Raw genomic sequence first — 15,624 nt, forward strand, 5'->3', positions numbered from 1 at the left:
TGCTTGACTTCACAGGTCCTGCGCTACAGCACGTCAATATGTAGAACAACCAAGCACCAGATACCGTGTCACTCAAGAGCAATCATTGATTTTGTAAATCCGACACATCTTCGAGGTTCGTACTTATTTTATTGTAAGAATATCATACAAAATCTGTGGGCTCCACACACTGTTGACACGAGACTAAATCTAGCTGACGTCACAAGCTAGCTGGACCCGGGGAGCGGCTATCCTCCAAGTCTGACCGGTTAAACAGCGTGAAGCATAATCGACCGCATGCATCTACCTCCGCAGTCATTTGAGTTGAGTGTACGTGAGTTGCTTGAGCTACTGTAGGCCCAGGGCAGGACAGCGGCCCCCAGGGAAGGAGGGGGGGGGGGGGGGGGTGGGGCCTGGTCTCCGGTCCAGGACGAGGGGGATGAGGGTTGAGACGAGGTCTCGCGTCTGAGGGATGGCCGGGTCAATGGCCCTGGTCCTTGTGTGTCATCCGCAGGATCTGTAATAGCAAGGCCTGGACGCCCTCATCCATCTGGCCCTGGGGGTACACACACACACACACACACACACGCACACAGATTATCAGTCAGATTCATGGGATGAATCCCAGCTGCATGTAACACAGGTGTGACGGCGCTGTGCGAGTGGGCGTTCTCCCTACCTGTACAGCAGCCAGCAGGTGCGAGCGGTACACCGTTACTACCTGTCGGTGCTTCCTCTCCCAGTCCTGCACAGAGAACAGCCATCGTATTCCGAGCCCAAAACACAAGGACAAGGTTGACGTGACATTTGACCTTTACAAATGCTTATAGCCAATACAGCTTAAGATCAAGGATCAGAAGTGCACAGTTCTACAGTTCTACAGTATTTCGGTGGCCAGAGTCAAGAAACAGTCTGTATTTACTAGCCGCATAGCAGAATAACGTCACAGCTATATTGCCAGGCATGGCTAGCGAAAAACTACGACATTTCGGTTACAGTAGCTAGCCAAACCATGTAGGGTGAACAAAATATCGACAATACCACAGTTGAAAAGACAGATTTGAACGTGGTGAAAGGAGTTTCTCTGGGCTGACCTGGAGCTGCTGGGTGAGGGCCGACACCCGGTTCTGCAGTGCCATCTGCTGTCCGGGGTTGACCTGGGGCGAGGAGGTGGAGGAGGAGGTGGAGGACAGGCCCAGGGGTGGAGACAGAGCGCCCAGGGCCTCCTTCAGACGAAACACCTCCTTGGACAGCTCGGTTATCTGCAAGGGGTCAAACACACATTCACCTCCTGTCCCGTGCATGTTTTGGAGATGTGGGCATCTCATTTCTTCCCTCCCTCCCCCCTCCCTTCACCCCCCCTCCCTTCTCCTCCCTCCCTCCCTCCCTTCACCCCCCCCTCCCTTCACCCCCCCTCCCTTCTCCTCCCTCCCTCCCTCCCCCCTCCCTTCACCTCCCCTCCCTTCCCCTCCCTCCCTCCCTCCCTCCCTCCCTCCCTCCCTCCCTCCCTCCCTCCCTCCCTCCCTCCCTCCCTCCCTCCCTCCCTCCCTCCCTCCCTCCCTCCCTCCCTCCCTCCCTTGCCTCCCCTCCCCTCCCCTGTGAGCCACCTTGCGGTCCTTCTCCTTGACCAGGCCCTGGGAGTCCTGCATGTCTTTGTGCAGCTGCTGAACGTGGCTGGACTGGGCCTGCAGGTCCTCCAGCTTCCGCTGCACGGCCGCCAGCTGGGCCTCGGCCACCTGGCGCTCGCTCTTGTTGAACAGGGCCTCGCGCTGCACCTGGAACACCTGGAGAGGGAGGGAGGGGGGAGGGAGGGGGGGGAGGGACAAAAAGAGAGAACCAAAGGCATGTGAAGGGATAGAGCACCACGCGCTCGGAAACCCCACGTCGGGAAACGCCCTTGCCCGCACCTCGGTGCAGGTCTTCTCGTGTTTGCGCGTGAGGTCGTTGAAGCTGGCGCTGATGGTGTTGATCTCGGCCTGCAGGGCCAGGCGCTGGCCCTCGTGGTCCTCCTTGGAGACCACGCCCTGTTCCGCGGCCTTCTGGGAACGCAGCTCCCTCAGCTCCGCCTCCTTGTCGCTCAGGGCGTCGCGGGCGGCCGCCGCGCTGCTCTCGCTGGCCTCCAGGGAGCGCTGGAGCTCAGCCTGACGGCACAGCACAACACGCAACCACAGAGTCGGCGCCGGGTATTTATGTTTGTCCATCCATCTATCCATCCATCCATCCATTTATCTATCCATCCATCTATCCATGTCATCATGGTGTCTGACCTTGACCTTCTCATGCTCCTCCCTGGGTATGGAGTCCTGCAGGGCCTGGAGCTGTGCCCCCAGCCTGGCAGCCTCGGCCTCGGCCCCCTCCCTCAGGGCCGCCTCCCCCTGCAGCTCCTGCACCGTCTGGGCCAGCTGCTGGGACACGGCCTTCAGCGCCTCCTGGTGCTGGGACAGCGGTACCGCGCCCTTCCACTGGAGGGCGTCCTGCGCCCGGCCCTCCCTCTCGGCACACAGGCAGTCCAGGGCCTGCGCCGCGTCCTGCCTGGCCACCTCCAGCTCCTGCCTCATCGCCGCCGGGGAGCGACCGTGGCGGAGCCTCAGGGAGCGCTCTGATTGGTCAATGGCGCATAATGAAAAAGAAACGCTATAATTCGACTGATGAGTCTACGATGCCAAACTGAAAAACACCTCAAATACATTTTAGTGCAAACGTAGAATATTTTAGATGGCCGTGTGAGATTAAAGATTCTTCTGCAGGAGCTCACCTGAGGTCATGGAAGGTTCCGACCCCTCCGAGCGCTCCTCCTCCTCATCCTCCTCCTCTTCCTCCTCCTCCTCCTCCTCCTCCACCTGGCGCAGGGCGGGCGGCCTCACCCTCTCCAGCTCCAGCAGGGCCTTGTTCAGCCTGGCCGCAGCCTCCGCCCTCTCCCTGGCCAGCTGCTCGCACTGCAGCCCCAGAGTGACCCGCACCTCGTCCAGCTCAGAGCGCCGCACGCTCTCCTTCAGCGCCGCCTCCAGCTCGCTCACCTTCGCCTTCAGGGCCCTGGCCGTCTCGCCCTCGCCCCGGTCCTCCTCCTCCTCCTCCTGCCTCGCTCCCCTGGCCGCCTCCTTCTCCTCCAACGCCGCCTCCAGCTCCTTCACCCTCTCCCTCAGCTGCTGCGCCACCTCGCCGCCGTCGGCGCTCTGCCCCTCCCCCTGGCCCCGCCTCTCCGCCAGCTCCGCCTCCAGCTCCTTCACCCGCTGCCTCAGCTGCAGGGCCCCCCCCCTCCTCCTCCTCCCCGGCCCCAGGCCCCTCCCCCTCCTCCTCCCCAGCCCCAGGCCCCTCGCCCACGGAGAACACGCCCAGGCGCATCTGCTCCCTCAGCTCCTCCAGCTCCGTCTGGGAGGAGGCCAGCTGCCCCTCCAGCCCTGCCAGCCTCTCCTTCAACACCTCCACGCCCCCCTCCGCATCCTCCTCACACCTGGAGCAAGGACAGACGCCGTCGGAAAGAAAACGACCGACGGGAGATTTTGTCGTCTCAGGTCGAGTTTCCTCGGGGGGGGGGGGTGCCACTGGTTAAACCCCAGTGCCCCAGTGGACAAAATGACACATGACACTCATGGGTTTTGCGAGTCGCTGCGTTGCTCACCCCTCCTCTCCCGCCGTGCTGGAGGCCTCGGCTGAGGCCTGGGACTGGGAGTAGCGCTCCTGCAGGGCTTCAAACTCCTTCCTCAGGCACTCGTACTGGGCCATGGGGACGAAGTCGGAGCTGGAGCTCTGCATGTCAGTGTCGTCCTTCTCAAACATCTCCAGCATCTGACGATCACATGACACACAGGACGTGACGTCACAAAGGAAGTGGCCGGGAACTCGACACACTCCAGTGTCCCTCTGGATTGAAATACTAGTTGTAGTCGGTTAAAAACACAAATGTATACTCTGTAATTAAGACAATGGGAAGATGACATCCAGATTGTGAAGTTACTGTCGTGATAAACGGCCTAGCACAGGTCGTGTACCAGATCCAGTCCCCAAAGACCGCTACTGTGACTGTGTACAACACATGACCCACTTAGCAGAGAATGTTTCTCTGCCCCAGATCCCCTCTCCTCCGTGCCAGTCTATTTATACCTGGATGGCGTCTGCATCGTGGACCTGAAGTCGTTATGACTAATGGTCCAATAGGATGGTGCTGAGCCAGGCGCTGACTCGGAACTTCTCTGGACACGCCCCCCCAATGAGCTCATCTGTTTCAATTGTTTAACGACGCCTGGCAGTGTGCGTGTGTGCGTGTGTGCGAGCGCACCTGCACTTTGAGAGTCAGCTCCGTGTTCTGTGAGGTCAGCTCGTCTACTTGTCTGCGTAGGTCCCCCAGAGCGCCGGCGTCTGCAGGGCCTGAGGGGGGCCTGGGGCAGTCCGCTTCCCCCTGGGAGGCGCCCTCGTCCGGCTCTCTAGACCTCCTGGAGAGCAGCATCTCAGCGCCTGGGGAGGGAGGGGAGACATCAACCGACATATCACCCACGGATCAAACAAGCCCCAAAAACACGAGACGCATACGAATATACGAATACGAGTAAGAAACAAACTCGATTTAACGAAGCGATGAAACGAGCGGATGATCACAGAATCGCAGCCAGGTTTCCCTCACACACACACACACACACCTGGGAAGTCCAGCATCTCGTCCATGTCCTCCGTGCCGTCTGATTGGCCGGCCCTGAGCTCCTCCAGCTCCGCCTGCAGGCGGTCTCGCTCCGCCTCCGTCCGCTGGAGACGCTCCTTCACCTGGCACAGCTGAAGCGGAGCAGAGGTCACAGGTCGTCTGTTAGTCACGGCTGGAGGGGGGAGTGGCTGGTGGAGGGAGAGGGGAGGGGGGGAGGGGTCGTGTTGCCTGCAGTACCTCCTCCTGGGCAGAGAGGGCGCTCTGCTGCAGCTGCTCCAGCCCCTTGATCTTTTGAAGGAGGCGTCCTCTCTCCAGGCGCAGGCGTCTGATCTCCTCAAACACCTCCTCGTCCTCCGTCTCCCGCGGCGACACAGCGAGGATACACACACAGTCGGGATACACACACACACACACACACACAGTTGGGAAAAAACACACACATTCAGACAGGACACACACACCCAGCGACACAGTCAGGATACACGCGCACAGCAGCAGTAAACAGCCAAAACAATGCCCCTGGACAGATGTGTGTCTATGTAAGTAAGACAGCGTATCCCTGCGTGTCCATATCCACAGTGTGGGGGGGGGGCTAGACTACGGGGCTGAGGACTCACAGGGCTGGCCTGGGCAGGGTGCTGCGTGCCTGGGGACCAGGGAAGGGGAGAGGGGCTCTGGGCAGGGGGCTCCGGGGACTCGTCCGGCCGGGGCAGGCTACCCTGGAACACGTCACAAAGTTCTCAGGTGTTTATGAATGATCGTACGTTGTTGCGCTTAGCCACAAGGGTGGTGGTCAGATCTCATGGTGTACGGCTGTATAGAGGTTTGTTTGATGGCAAATCGAATGAGTCGTTATTGAAATGTAAAAAAAAAAAAAACATGTGCTTTGTCCCCGAGGGAGGTTCTGTACCTGGGGAGGGGAGCGGGGGGGAGGGGGGGCCTTCCTCTTGCGTGGGGTGGTGCCCCCGGTCGGGGGTGGGGGGGCGGGGGGCTCCTAGGGGCAGACATGCACATGGGTGACATTCCCAGGAAAAGGGGGCATACGAGAGGAAGGGGGGAGGGGGGGGGTAGCAAAAGAAAAAAGCCAAGCAAGCAGAAAACAGACTTGTGTGTTATGTGTCATGGGGTGTACAGTGGCGTGTGTTCAGTAGTGTGTGTTGAGTATTGTGTGTCCAGTGGTGTGTGTTGTGTAGTGTGTGTGTAGTGTGTGTTCAGTAGTGTGTGTTGAGTATTGTGTGTCCAGTGGTGTGTGTTGTGTAGTGTGTGTTCAGTAGTGTGTGTTCAGTAGTGTGTGTTGAGTAGAGTGTGTTCAGCAGTGTGTGTTCAGTAGTGTGTGTTGAGTATTGTGTGTCCAGTGGTGTGTGTTGTGTAGTGTGTGTTCAGTAGTGTGTGTTCAGTAGTGTGTGTTCAGTAGTGTGTGTTGTGTAGTGTGTGTTCAGTAGTGTGTGTTCAGTAGTGTGTGTTCAGTAGTGTGTGTTCAGCAGTGTGTGTTCAGCAGTGTGTGTTCAGCAGTGTGTGTTCAGTAGTGTGTGTAGTGTGTGAGGTGACTGAGAGATGGGTTACCTCTCTGACAGAAGCCTCAGTGGCTACGTATGCATAAGGAGAGACAAACAACAATATGGTTTAAGCTCCGCCTCACTGAGATGTAAAACACACACCCACCCACACACATTCAATCACCCACATGCAAGCTAACGCACACATACACTACACTGATTTATCAGTTCAGTCATGATTAAGAAGCACACCCACATTAAACCTAACTATATCATACTCCCACAGTAGACTAGAATAGATGATGTGTACATCCCACAGCTGCCCCCTGACAGTCCATCTACCACACCCCCTCCATCACCCCCTCCATCACCCCCTCCATCACCCCCTCCATCATCCCCTTCCACTTCAAACGCTACCACATCTGTTTTTCATAAATCACCAAGCCTTTGTTTGAAGATCAAAGGCCAGTGAACTCTTGTCAAGCTCTTTATTCCAGACTTGACAATCACCCCCAGCTGTCCTCTAAATCCAGGCCCTTCAGAATGGAGTCATGTCCCAGGGGAACCAGAGAGTAGCCAGGCACCAGACCACCACAGCCCCAGAGAGGAGCTCCGGACTGGGCCTTAAGAGCGCCGCCAGCCTGGTAAGACCCCCAGGGCTTACCTGGACCTCCGTTCTGCAGCATCTGTGCGATCCGCTGATTGGCTGTGGCTGGGCTGTAGTGGGCGGCGTCTTGCCCGAGGGCGTCGACCAGCTGGGGATTGGCTCCGCCCCTTAGCAACACTTCCACCGTCTCGGCACTGTCACTCTCGCAGGCCAGCATCAGGGCTGACCTGCGGCGCCACGGCAACACAGAACACGTCACGCACCGACGCCACAACATCACGCAACAACACTGACGACAACCAGCACAACGCAGCACCACACTCTCCGTGAAACTGGCGAAGGCTCAGCCTTCCAAAACTACAAAGATGGCGGCGTGTATATTTCTTTGCTTTGTGCCAGCACAGAAATGCCCCCTACCTGCCCTGGCTGTCCTGTACGTTGGCGCTGACCCCCCGGTCCAGCAGAAAGGCGCACAGCTCCACCCTGCTCATCTGCGCCCCCAGAATCAGAGGCGTCGCTCCATCCTGACACAAAGGCAGCACCCTGAGCTTTCAGCAGGCTAGCATCCCTCTAGCGCCATCCCCCATTGATCCCAATGTACTTATGTAGCATTACAGCTAACAGGAAGTGCATTGCAGCCACCCCTGGCCCACACCACCTACCCCATCCTGGACGTCCAGGCTGGCCTTGAAGTCCCACAGGGTTTCTGTGCAGTTGAGGCAGCCACTCACAGCTGCAGAGGAAGGGAGACACCATGTGGACGCAGCGTAGCATCGTTAACATAGCATCGTTAGCGTAGCATTGTTAGCATAGCATCGTTAGCTTAGTATGGTTAGCGTAGCGTGCCTTTCTGGGCCAAACTCCGCCGGCGTACTCACCAGCATGGTGCAGGGCTGTCCTACCACTGCTGTCTGTGCAATCTACCGGTATTCTCTCCTGTCAGGATTCAACAAGAGATAACGGCATCACGCGAGTTGTTCGAATCCTAGAAACTACTTTGTGTGTCTCACTACGTCACGTGTGGCTCCCCACCTGTAACAGTCTTTTCAAGCAGTCCGCATGGCCGTTCTTAGCTGCCAGGTGAAGGGCGCTGTAACCTTGAGGTTGATCCAGACCATTGAGAACGAGTGAAAGAGAGAGAGAGAGGGTGATAAAGTCAGTTAATTAGACAACAACAAAGACTTGGAGCTCGGCGCAGGGAAACCAGACCTCGGCTGTATTGTAGTTAGGATTCTGAAAGGGAGTGCGGACCCAAACACGGGTCGGATCAATAGCAGTGACCAGATTACCGGCCTTGACCAACTGACTGAGCGTGCGACCAGCCTTGACCGATGGGACTGAGCGTACAACCAGCCTTGACCAATGGGACTGAGTGTACAACCAGCCTTGACCAATGGGACTGAGCGTACGACCATCCTTGACCAATGAGACCCACCTGCTCCGTCCGGCAGTGTGGCGTCCACACCGTGAGAGAGGATGACCTCCAGGCAGTCCAGTCGACCCCGGGACGCGCAAGCGTGGAACCTGGACGTGTAAACAACAACAACAACAACAGGAAGTGAGACACGATCAGACGCGCGATGCGGAGCAGCTGTTGTCCCGCGGCGTCCTACTCACGAGGACCTCCCCTCCGCGTCCAGCTTGGTGGGACACAGCCCCTTCTTGCTGATCAGGGCCGCCACCTTCTCGGGCTCGTTCTGCTCCACCGCCTGGAGCAGACGCTCATCACTCTTACTCCAGTCCTGGCTCTGGAGGACACATACAACACACATGGGTTGCCATTCACCTTCAGAGTACTGGTCTGCACACTGGCCTCTGTAACTCGACGACACAGCCCAGATCTGATAGCATACAGTAACAGTACAATACAGTATGATACAGTACGATAGGGAACAGTGCAGTCCAATACTGCACAGTAGAGTACGTCCAGGTAAGGATTAGACATGCAGACAACACTGCTAACCATCGCCAAACTTGTTCACGTTACAAGTACGCAAAAACACAGCAAAGTTCACAACAACTATATTTCCCATCGGCCGTGACATAAATACAAGCACAGCAGGACGGGTGAATTACAGCGGGCTATTTTTAGGCTGGAGGACAGAGAGGACGACCTTACCGGCTGTGGTCTGAGGCAGGGACAGAGGCAGGTCACCAGCTTCAACAGAGGCTGGGGATCCATGAGTCCAGAGCAGCAGGGACACAACCCACCGGGGTGACGAGCCTGACTACCCGGCGCACACCCGACGCTCGAAACAAACCGACACCCGGCTATCGCCACACATCGCTGTCATACCTCAGGTTCTTGTGACTCTACTGGTGAAGCTAAGCTACTGCGATAACAATATTGGTCCACTGTTCGCTACATGCTCGACAAAAGTTAGAGAAATGAAACATCCGGACACAGACTGTGCGGACTCACCGACCCTCACAAAGACATCTCCCTGCTCATCCTGCTCTCGACAAACACAAACACCTTCTGTCCTGCCCTGTAAGTACTTTCAGAGATCTGCTCAGTCTGGAAACCTTGCGTACATACACACGTAAACACACACACACCTACACACACACACCTACACACACACACCTACACACACACACCTACACACACACACCTACACACACACACCTACACACCATTCCCCTCCGTGCCCTCCTTTTCCTCAACCTAACCCAGTCCTGTCTCTTTTCCTCCTATACTCTGCTCCCCTGTTCATTAGTTTCTGTCAGATCTCCTCCCTTCCTCTGTCCTTACCTCCATCCCTCCCTCCCTCCCCCCCCCCCACTCCTCCCTCTCCCCCTCCCTCCCTCCGTCCCTCCCTCTATCCTTACCTCAATCCCTCCCTCTATCCTTACCTCAATCCCTCCCTTCCCCCCATCCCTCCCTCTCCGATACACCTCTCCACCCCTCCCTCCCCACCCCTCCCTCCCTCCATCCCTCCCTCTATCCTTACCTCAATCCCTCCCTCCCCCACCCCTCCCTCTCCCATACATCTCTCCCTCCCTCCCTCCCTCCCCACCCCTCCCTCCCTCCCCCACCCCTCTCCCTCCCTCCCTCCCCCACCCCTCCCTCCCCCACCCCTCCCTCTCCCTCCCTCCCTCCCTCCCTGTGCTGAGGCAGTGGAGCTCTGCAGCCGGCACAGGCCTGTCAGGAAGTGAGTGTTCAGCAGAACGAGGGGAGAGAAACTGGCCCCGCTGGCAGAGGGGCGGGCAGGAAGTGACACGCTGGCACACTGAACTCGCATCATGTGACCCGGGCATCAGCACCAGCAGGAAAGCGTATACGGTCTGTGCACACACACCGAGGTCAAACAATCACATTAACACACAGTATAGAGATTTATTGAGGTGTTTTCTTAGTTCTGTGTGCAGGCATGGTAGCAAAGCAGGATGGCCTGGAGTGATTCCTGGGAGAGAGTTGTATACAGTGTAGCCCGACTACGAATGTGTATCATGCTGAGCTTCTAGGACATCATGATACAGCATCGGCCTCTCTCTCTCTTTCACGCTCTCTCGCTTTCTCTGTATATATATATATATATATATATATATATATATACCCCTCTCTTTCACTCTCTCTGTCTCTTTACCTCTCTCTCTATACCCCTCTCTCTCTGCCTCTCTCACTCTCTCTTTCACTCTCTACTTCGCTCTCACTCTCTTCCGGAACCCTCACGTCTTTCTGAACAAAAGCCCGATCACTTTCGGCAGTGAAAGGTTACGTCTGAGGGCAATTAATAACTTACCCTACCCTCTCTCTCTCAACCTATCAGTAGGAGACTGGTCAAGTCAGCCATCATCTGCATCTCTCACTGCGGTGCAGGCTAATGTTTCTACTCAGAGCAAAGTGCATCATGGGACATATCAGCCGCTACCATGGAAGACATAGATCCCATTTGGACATATTAGTGCACACCATCTCATCACATGCATCCTGGGGGATGAGGGCAACAGCAGGAAATTGGGGACTCTTTGCAGGTGTGTGTGTGTGTGCGCGTGTGTGTGTGTGAATAATTAAAAAGGCTACCTGATGGGTTTGGTTACAGCAGTAGTCTACAGACTGGCCTGCTCTCCTGCTGCTAGTGACACTGAATCCCAGCCTGGTGCCCCCCACACACACACACACACACACACACACACACACACATACACACACATACACACACATACACACACACACATACACACACACACACACACACACATACACACACACACACACATATACACACACATACACACACACACATACACACACACACGTGAGCACACCTGACAAAGAACCGCCTACAACTGGGTGAAGAGTTCAATATCATGTTGGAAGTTATCAATAGAATCGTCTGCGTTGTTGACATAGTAACGATATTTCATCATTTGTGTCTCCATAGCTTCCACAGTAGACCAGGTCGGTGGTGGAAAACATCTTCAGTTATTAATCCTTACCTCATTCTTTTTGAATTTTGCCTTCAGACTCCACATGGTTTGCTGGGGGCTATTGGTGCTCTGCCAAAACGCAGGCTCTGAAATAGAAATAGTTCATGTCAAAGATACGAGATAGCCTAGTATTACACATAAGTTTCATTCATTCCCTGTTCAGTTCATATCGACATTGTGTTGAGACGACATAACATGCATTCATACAGGTGTCCCCACATGCCCAGCCGACTAATATGTCTCCTCTACCAGCCATTAAGTGCATAACATTAACAGGAGCTGCGACAGAACAGCAGATATCAAAAACATGAGATATGTAGGCTATTTGCTACAACTGACAAGCACGCTGTTAAAAGATTGTTAAATACCATCAGCAGCAACGTATAGCAATATCCACGAGTCAGTAAGACATACCTGTAGTAAGAGGTTATAGCAGGGAGGGGGGGGGGTTCTCGGTCCCATGAGCCGGTAACGGCAGCAGTTTCACTGATGCCTGTCCGGTTTGGAGAGGTACTTGCCCCTACTGCAGAACCACCAATCAATTATGCGCAAGTCGCCGGATCAGTTAATGATTGGCTAAGGTGAAGTGACACATTACGTACCGAATGAATTCTGAGTACGAGTATTTTATATGAACTGGACAATGTCCGAGCTCATCTAAGACTACAGGATTGGTCGTCACAAAAGTGACGTTCGATGTTTTTGGACTGTGTCTCTCGGTTATCGGCGGTATGGCGTCACAGCGTCCCGCATTTTAACAAGGCACGTAACCAAACACTGTAACGTCAGAACTTCTGCGTTTACTGTATATTCAGCCAATCAAATCATTGGATGTAAAGCATTAACCTAGAAGCTATATTTAATCCAATAGCAATCTTTTAGACTGATACATGTGACACTTTTATAAATGACAATCATTACATTTGCGAGGATAAGGAGCTAATGACTAGATTCCATGCCAAACCAAGACTACAACCTACCCAGTTTTAAGTCAAAGTGTGAGAAACCGTTCCTTTCGTAATATTCTATCACTTTAATCATCAACAAGAGAAGAAGACCACTACTGACTGATAAGGCGTGCTTATGTTTTGGAAGGAAAACTTGAATGGTTTGTACTATGCATGATAAACTTTTTGGGATGCAGTCCACTTATCCATCACTTGAGGGCAGTGAAGGACCGGAAATGAATATGGTGTAGTACCGTTTGACTCGTGGATTTGGTGAGTAGCCTACGCTAAACGAGACACGTTTTCATTTTCACAATCATGGCTGGTGCAATGTGGGCCGTGAAAGAACACAGGGGCTAACTGTTTTCGGAATCAAATTGACTGAGGATGATTAATTGAGATGTAGGATAATATTGTAGCTGTCAGGCTGGCATTTCAGGCCGCTAGATATGACCCTAACTAACCCAAACAACAACATCTTGCATTTCTACCCATCTCTTGTGAAAGAAGCCTGGAACACAAGTAAATTGAAGATTTAGGGAAAGATCAGTACTTAATGTTTATAATGTGCCTGTCTGCACATAGGTGTAAGTAATCTGTTTATGGACACTACATTGGATGTTTGAGCATAGCCAGGAAGAAAATAGAATAGCAGTAGAAGGAAATTACAAATTACGTTTGATTTAAAACTATGACATTATAATTGCGCATACTTTTTTTTTAACAAAAAAACGGGACCATTCATGTCCTGGGGGCAAAACACGGGTGGCCACTAATGCTTTCCCAAAATTAATGATTAATGATTTGTTTTTGTGTATAAAAAAAACGTGCCCCAAAACTGTGCGAGCGTTTTTACAGCATTGACACGTGCGCCGCATGACAGTCAAGATATCTCTCTGTGACAGCTTCACTCTTGCGGTATCCTCACTGAAAAACGAACTGGATCACACAGTATGTTACATAACCCAGCCAACACCGGTCTGTCAGATCCCAGACAGGGAGAACATCTTCCTCTGTGCATATGATTAGCATGTGACTGATGTCAACAAGATGTCTAACAAGAGAAGCTCCCTCTCCCGTGTCTCCACCCCCCCCCCCCCCCCCCCCCCTCGTCCTCTGGTCTTCAGCCCAGCACACAGGCCTCTCTGTCAGGGAAGACAAAGACCATCTGGTCCTCTCACCTCACAATGTGCCAGTGAGGACATTGTCGGGTGCTCCCCGGATCACAAATCCTTTTCTTAGTAGCCGCAGGACAGAGAGAGAGAGAGGGAGAGAGAGACACACAGAGAAAGAGAGAGATAGAGAGAGGAAGGGAGATAGATGGAGAGAGAGAGAGAGAGGAAGGGAGATAGATGGAGAGGGAGAGAGAGAGAGAGAGAGAGAGAGAGAGAGAGAGAGAGATTCACCCAACACTCACCCCATGCTTTTCATTCCTCCTCTCACGACCGCATTTCCCCAGAAGACACGCATGCATATAAGTGTGATCATCCCTCCACACGCCCATGCCCCTCGCTCCAGTCCAGTGGAATTGCATCTGGAACCATGCGGACTGAGAACCAGGCAGCCAGGCTTTAGTGATAATCTCCCCGGGATCAGGAGCTTTATCTGGGGAGCAGCTGGGAGCAGCCAGGGGGTGGAGGGTCAACCTTCCTCCTGTGGGAGGCTGGAAGCTTGAGGGCTACGTTGCCACTGTACTCCCCTAAACCACAGCTCCTCCATGCGCCGGTCACAAACACAGCTCTCATACCCCCAGGAAAGATGCCCTACGCTGGAATAATATTATGTCATCAGCACATGCTTTGGGGACTTCTAATTCCTCAGAACATTTGTTGGAGCAGCCCATCCGTGTGTTATGGGCATTGGTCTATGGAGTAGATCCAATTAAAAAAGCGTCTATAAAATGTAAGCGTCGTTTAATCCAGTGGTCCGTGAGTGTCCATGATCATGGGGCCTTGATGCTGTATACCGAGAGAGAGAGACAGAGAGAGAGGGGGGGGGGGAGACAGAGAGAGAGAGAGAACAAGAGAGAAAGAGAGAGGGAGGGAGGGAGGGAGAGAGGGAGGGAGAGGGGGGAGAGAGAAAGAGAGGAAGGGAGAGAGAGGGGGAGAGAGAGGGAGAGAGAAAGAGAGAGGGAGGGAGAGACTGTAAGACTGTAATGAGGAACATAAACCTCCCCCCTGTCCTCAACACCGTGAGCACCCCCCCCCCCCCCTCACTCCACCCCGCTGCCTCTCTTTGTGACCCATCTCTGATTGCTGAGTCTCTCAGCCTCGACTGCACGCTCACACCTGCCCAGACAACCCCCCCCCCCACAACTGCAGGGATTACTGTGTCTGGCTCTGCCCAGCCAGCAGCCTGGGCCACGGCCTGACATGCGTGGCCCATACTTGTGGCACTGTGTGTGTGCACAGCTGGGTATTTCCCTGGCTGTCTCCACTCGCAGGGGTCTGTGTTAGTGGGGGTGGCATCCATGACTTGTTGTGTGTGTGTGTCTCTGTGTGTGTGTCTCTGTGTGTGTGTGTGTCTGTGTTTGAGGGTTGTGAGGGGGGGGCATGATGGCAGAAGATGGAAAAGGGTGCTTAGTTGGAATATTATTGATGGGGGACGCATGTCTGACTGTTTCTTTCTCTTTGTGTGTGTGTGTGTGTGTTCTGTGTGTGTGTGTGTGTTCTGTGTGTGTGTTCTGTGTGTGTGTGTTCTGTGTGTGTGTGTGTTCTGTGTGTGTGTGTTCTGTGTGTGTGTGTGTGTTCTGTGTGTGTGTGTTCTGTGTGTGTGTGTTCTGTGTGTGTTCTGTGTGTGTTCTGTGTGTGTGTGTTCTGTGTGTGTGTGTGTGTTCTGTGTGTGTGTGTTCTGTGTGTGTGTGTGTGTTCTGTGTGTGTGTGTGTGTTCTGGCTCCACAGTGATCACAGGTGTCAGCTCCCCACAGCTCGACTAATAGATTACCAGCTGCCATTCTCACATCATCGTGGACACACACCACCCGCTTCATGTTACACACATTCTGATAAGACAGCTGGCTACCCAGTTACTGTGTGAAACTGCACCCACACACTTACACACACACTCTTACACACACACACACACCCACACAGAGCCATATTCAAACACAGCGTCATGTAAATCCTCTAAGCTGATCAGGAGCTGATCTAACCCTTTGAAAAGCAAAGAGCCGTTTTGAAGGTAAAAGGTGAAGTAAGTACAAAGATGATACAGGGTGTAAAATTAGATCGTTTATTTTATTATTTTTTATCACACTGCTTCAATCTTTCCACATGTTCGCATCGCCATTGATTTTCCTCCCCGGGGGATCCTTGTGTCTGAGGACAAGAATGCAGACACTATCTCTGCTCCTGTCTGTTTCCCTCCTTTCTTAATCTCACCTCTCTCCTGTCGCTCTCTTCACTTGCCGTTTCCCTCGCTCTGATTTTCTCTCCTCTCTCTCCCTTTCGCTCTCTCAGAGGGTCCTCCCCCTCGTCCCCCTCGTCCCCCCCTCCCCCTCGTCCCCCTCCCCTCTCCTTCACCACACTG

The 15,624-nt window shown here is 53.9% G+C and overlaps 1 protein-coding gene across 1 annotated transcript; it reads right to left on the bottom strand.

The window, feature by feature from the left end:
* Positions 1 to 109: 109 nt before the first annotated feature.
* On the bottom strand, positions 110 to 8,590 carry ankrd24 (ankyrin repeat domain 24). Its single transcript, XM_084693188.1, is given in 22 exon segments — positions 110 to 535; positions 659 to 724; positions 1,074 to 1,241; positions 1,587 to 1,763; positions 1,887 to 2,120; positions 2,247 to 2,578; positions 2,735 to 3,227; positions 3,229 to 3,430; positions 3,599 to 3,765; positions 4,256 to 4,431; positions 4,614 to 4,743; positions 4,850 to 4,969; positions 5,239 to 5,310; positions 5,312 to 5,331; positions 5,492 to 5,606; positions 6,750 to 6,942; positions 7,133 to 7,239; positions 7,378 to 7,448; positions 7,594 to 7,651; positions 7,748 to 7,812; positions 8,151 to 8,239; positions 8,333 to 8,590. Coding segments are annotated over 22 exon segments (3,285 nt in total). The 5' UTR covers positions 8,488 to 8,590; the 3' UTR covers positions 110 to 460.
* Positions 8,591 to 15,624: the final 7,034 nt, after the last annotated feature.

The sequence above is a fragment of the Hypomesus nipponensis genome, chromosome 26, assembly GCF_054491055.1.
Source record: "Hypomesus nipponensis isolate SF chromosome 26, ASM5449105v1, whole genome shotgun sequence".
Classification (NCBI taxonomy): Eukaryota; Metazoa; Chordata; class Actinopteri; order Osmeriformes; family Osmeridae; genus Hypomesus; species Hypomesus nipponensis.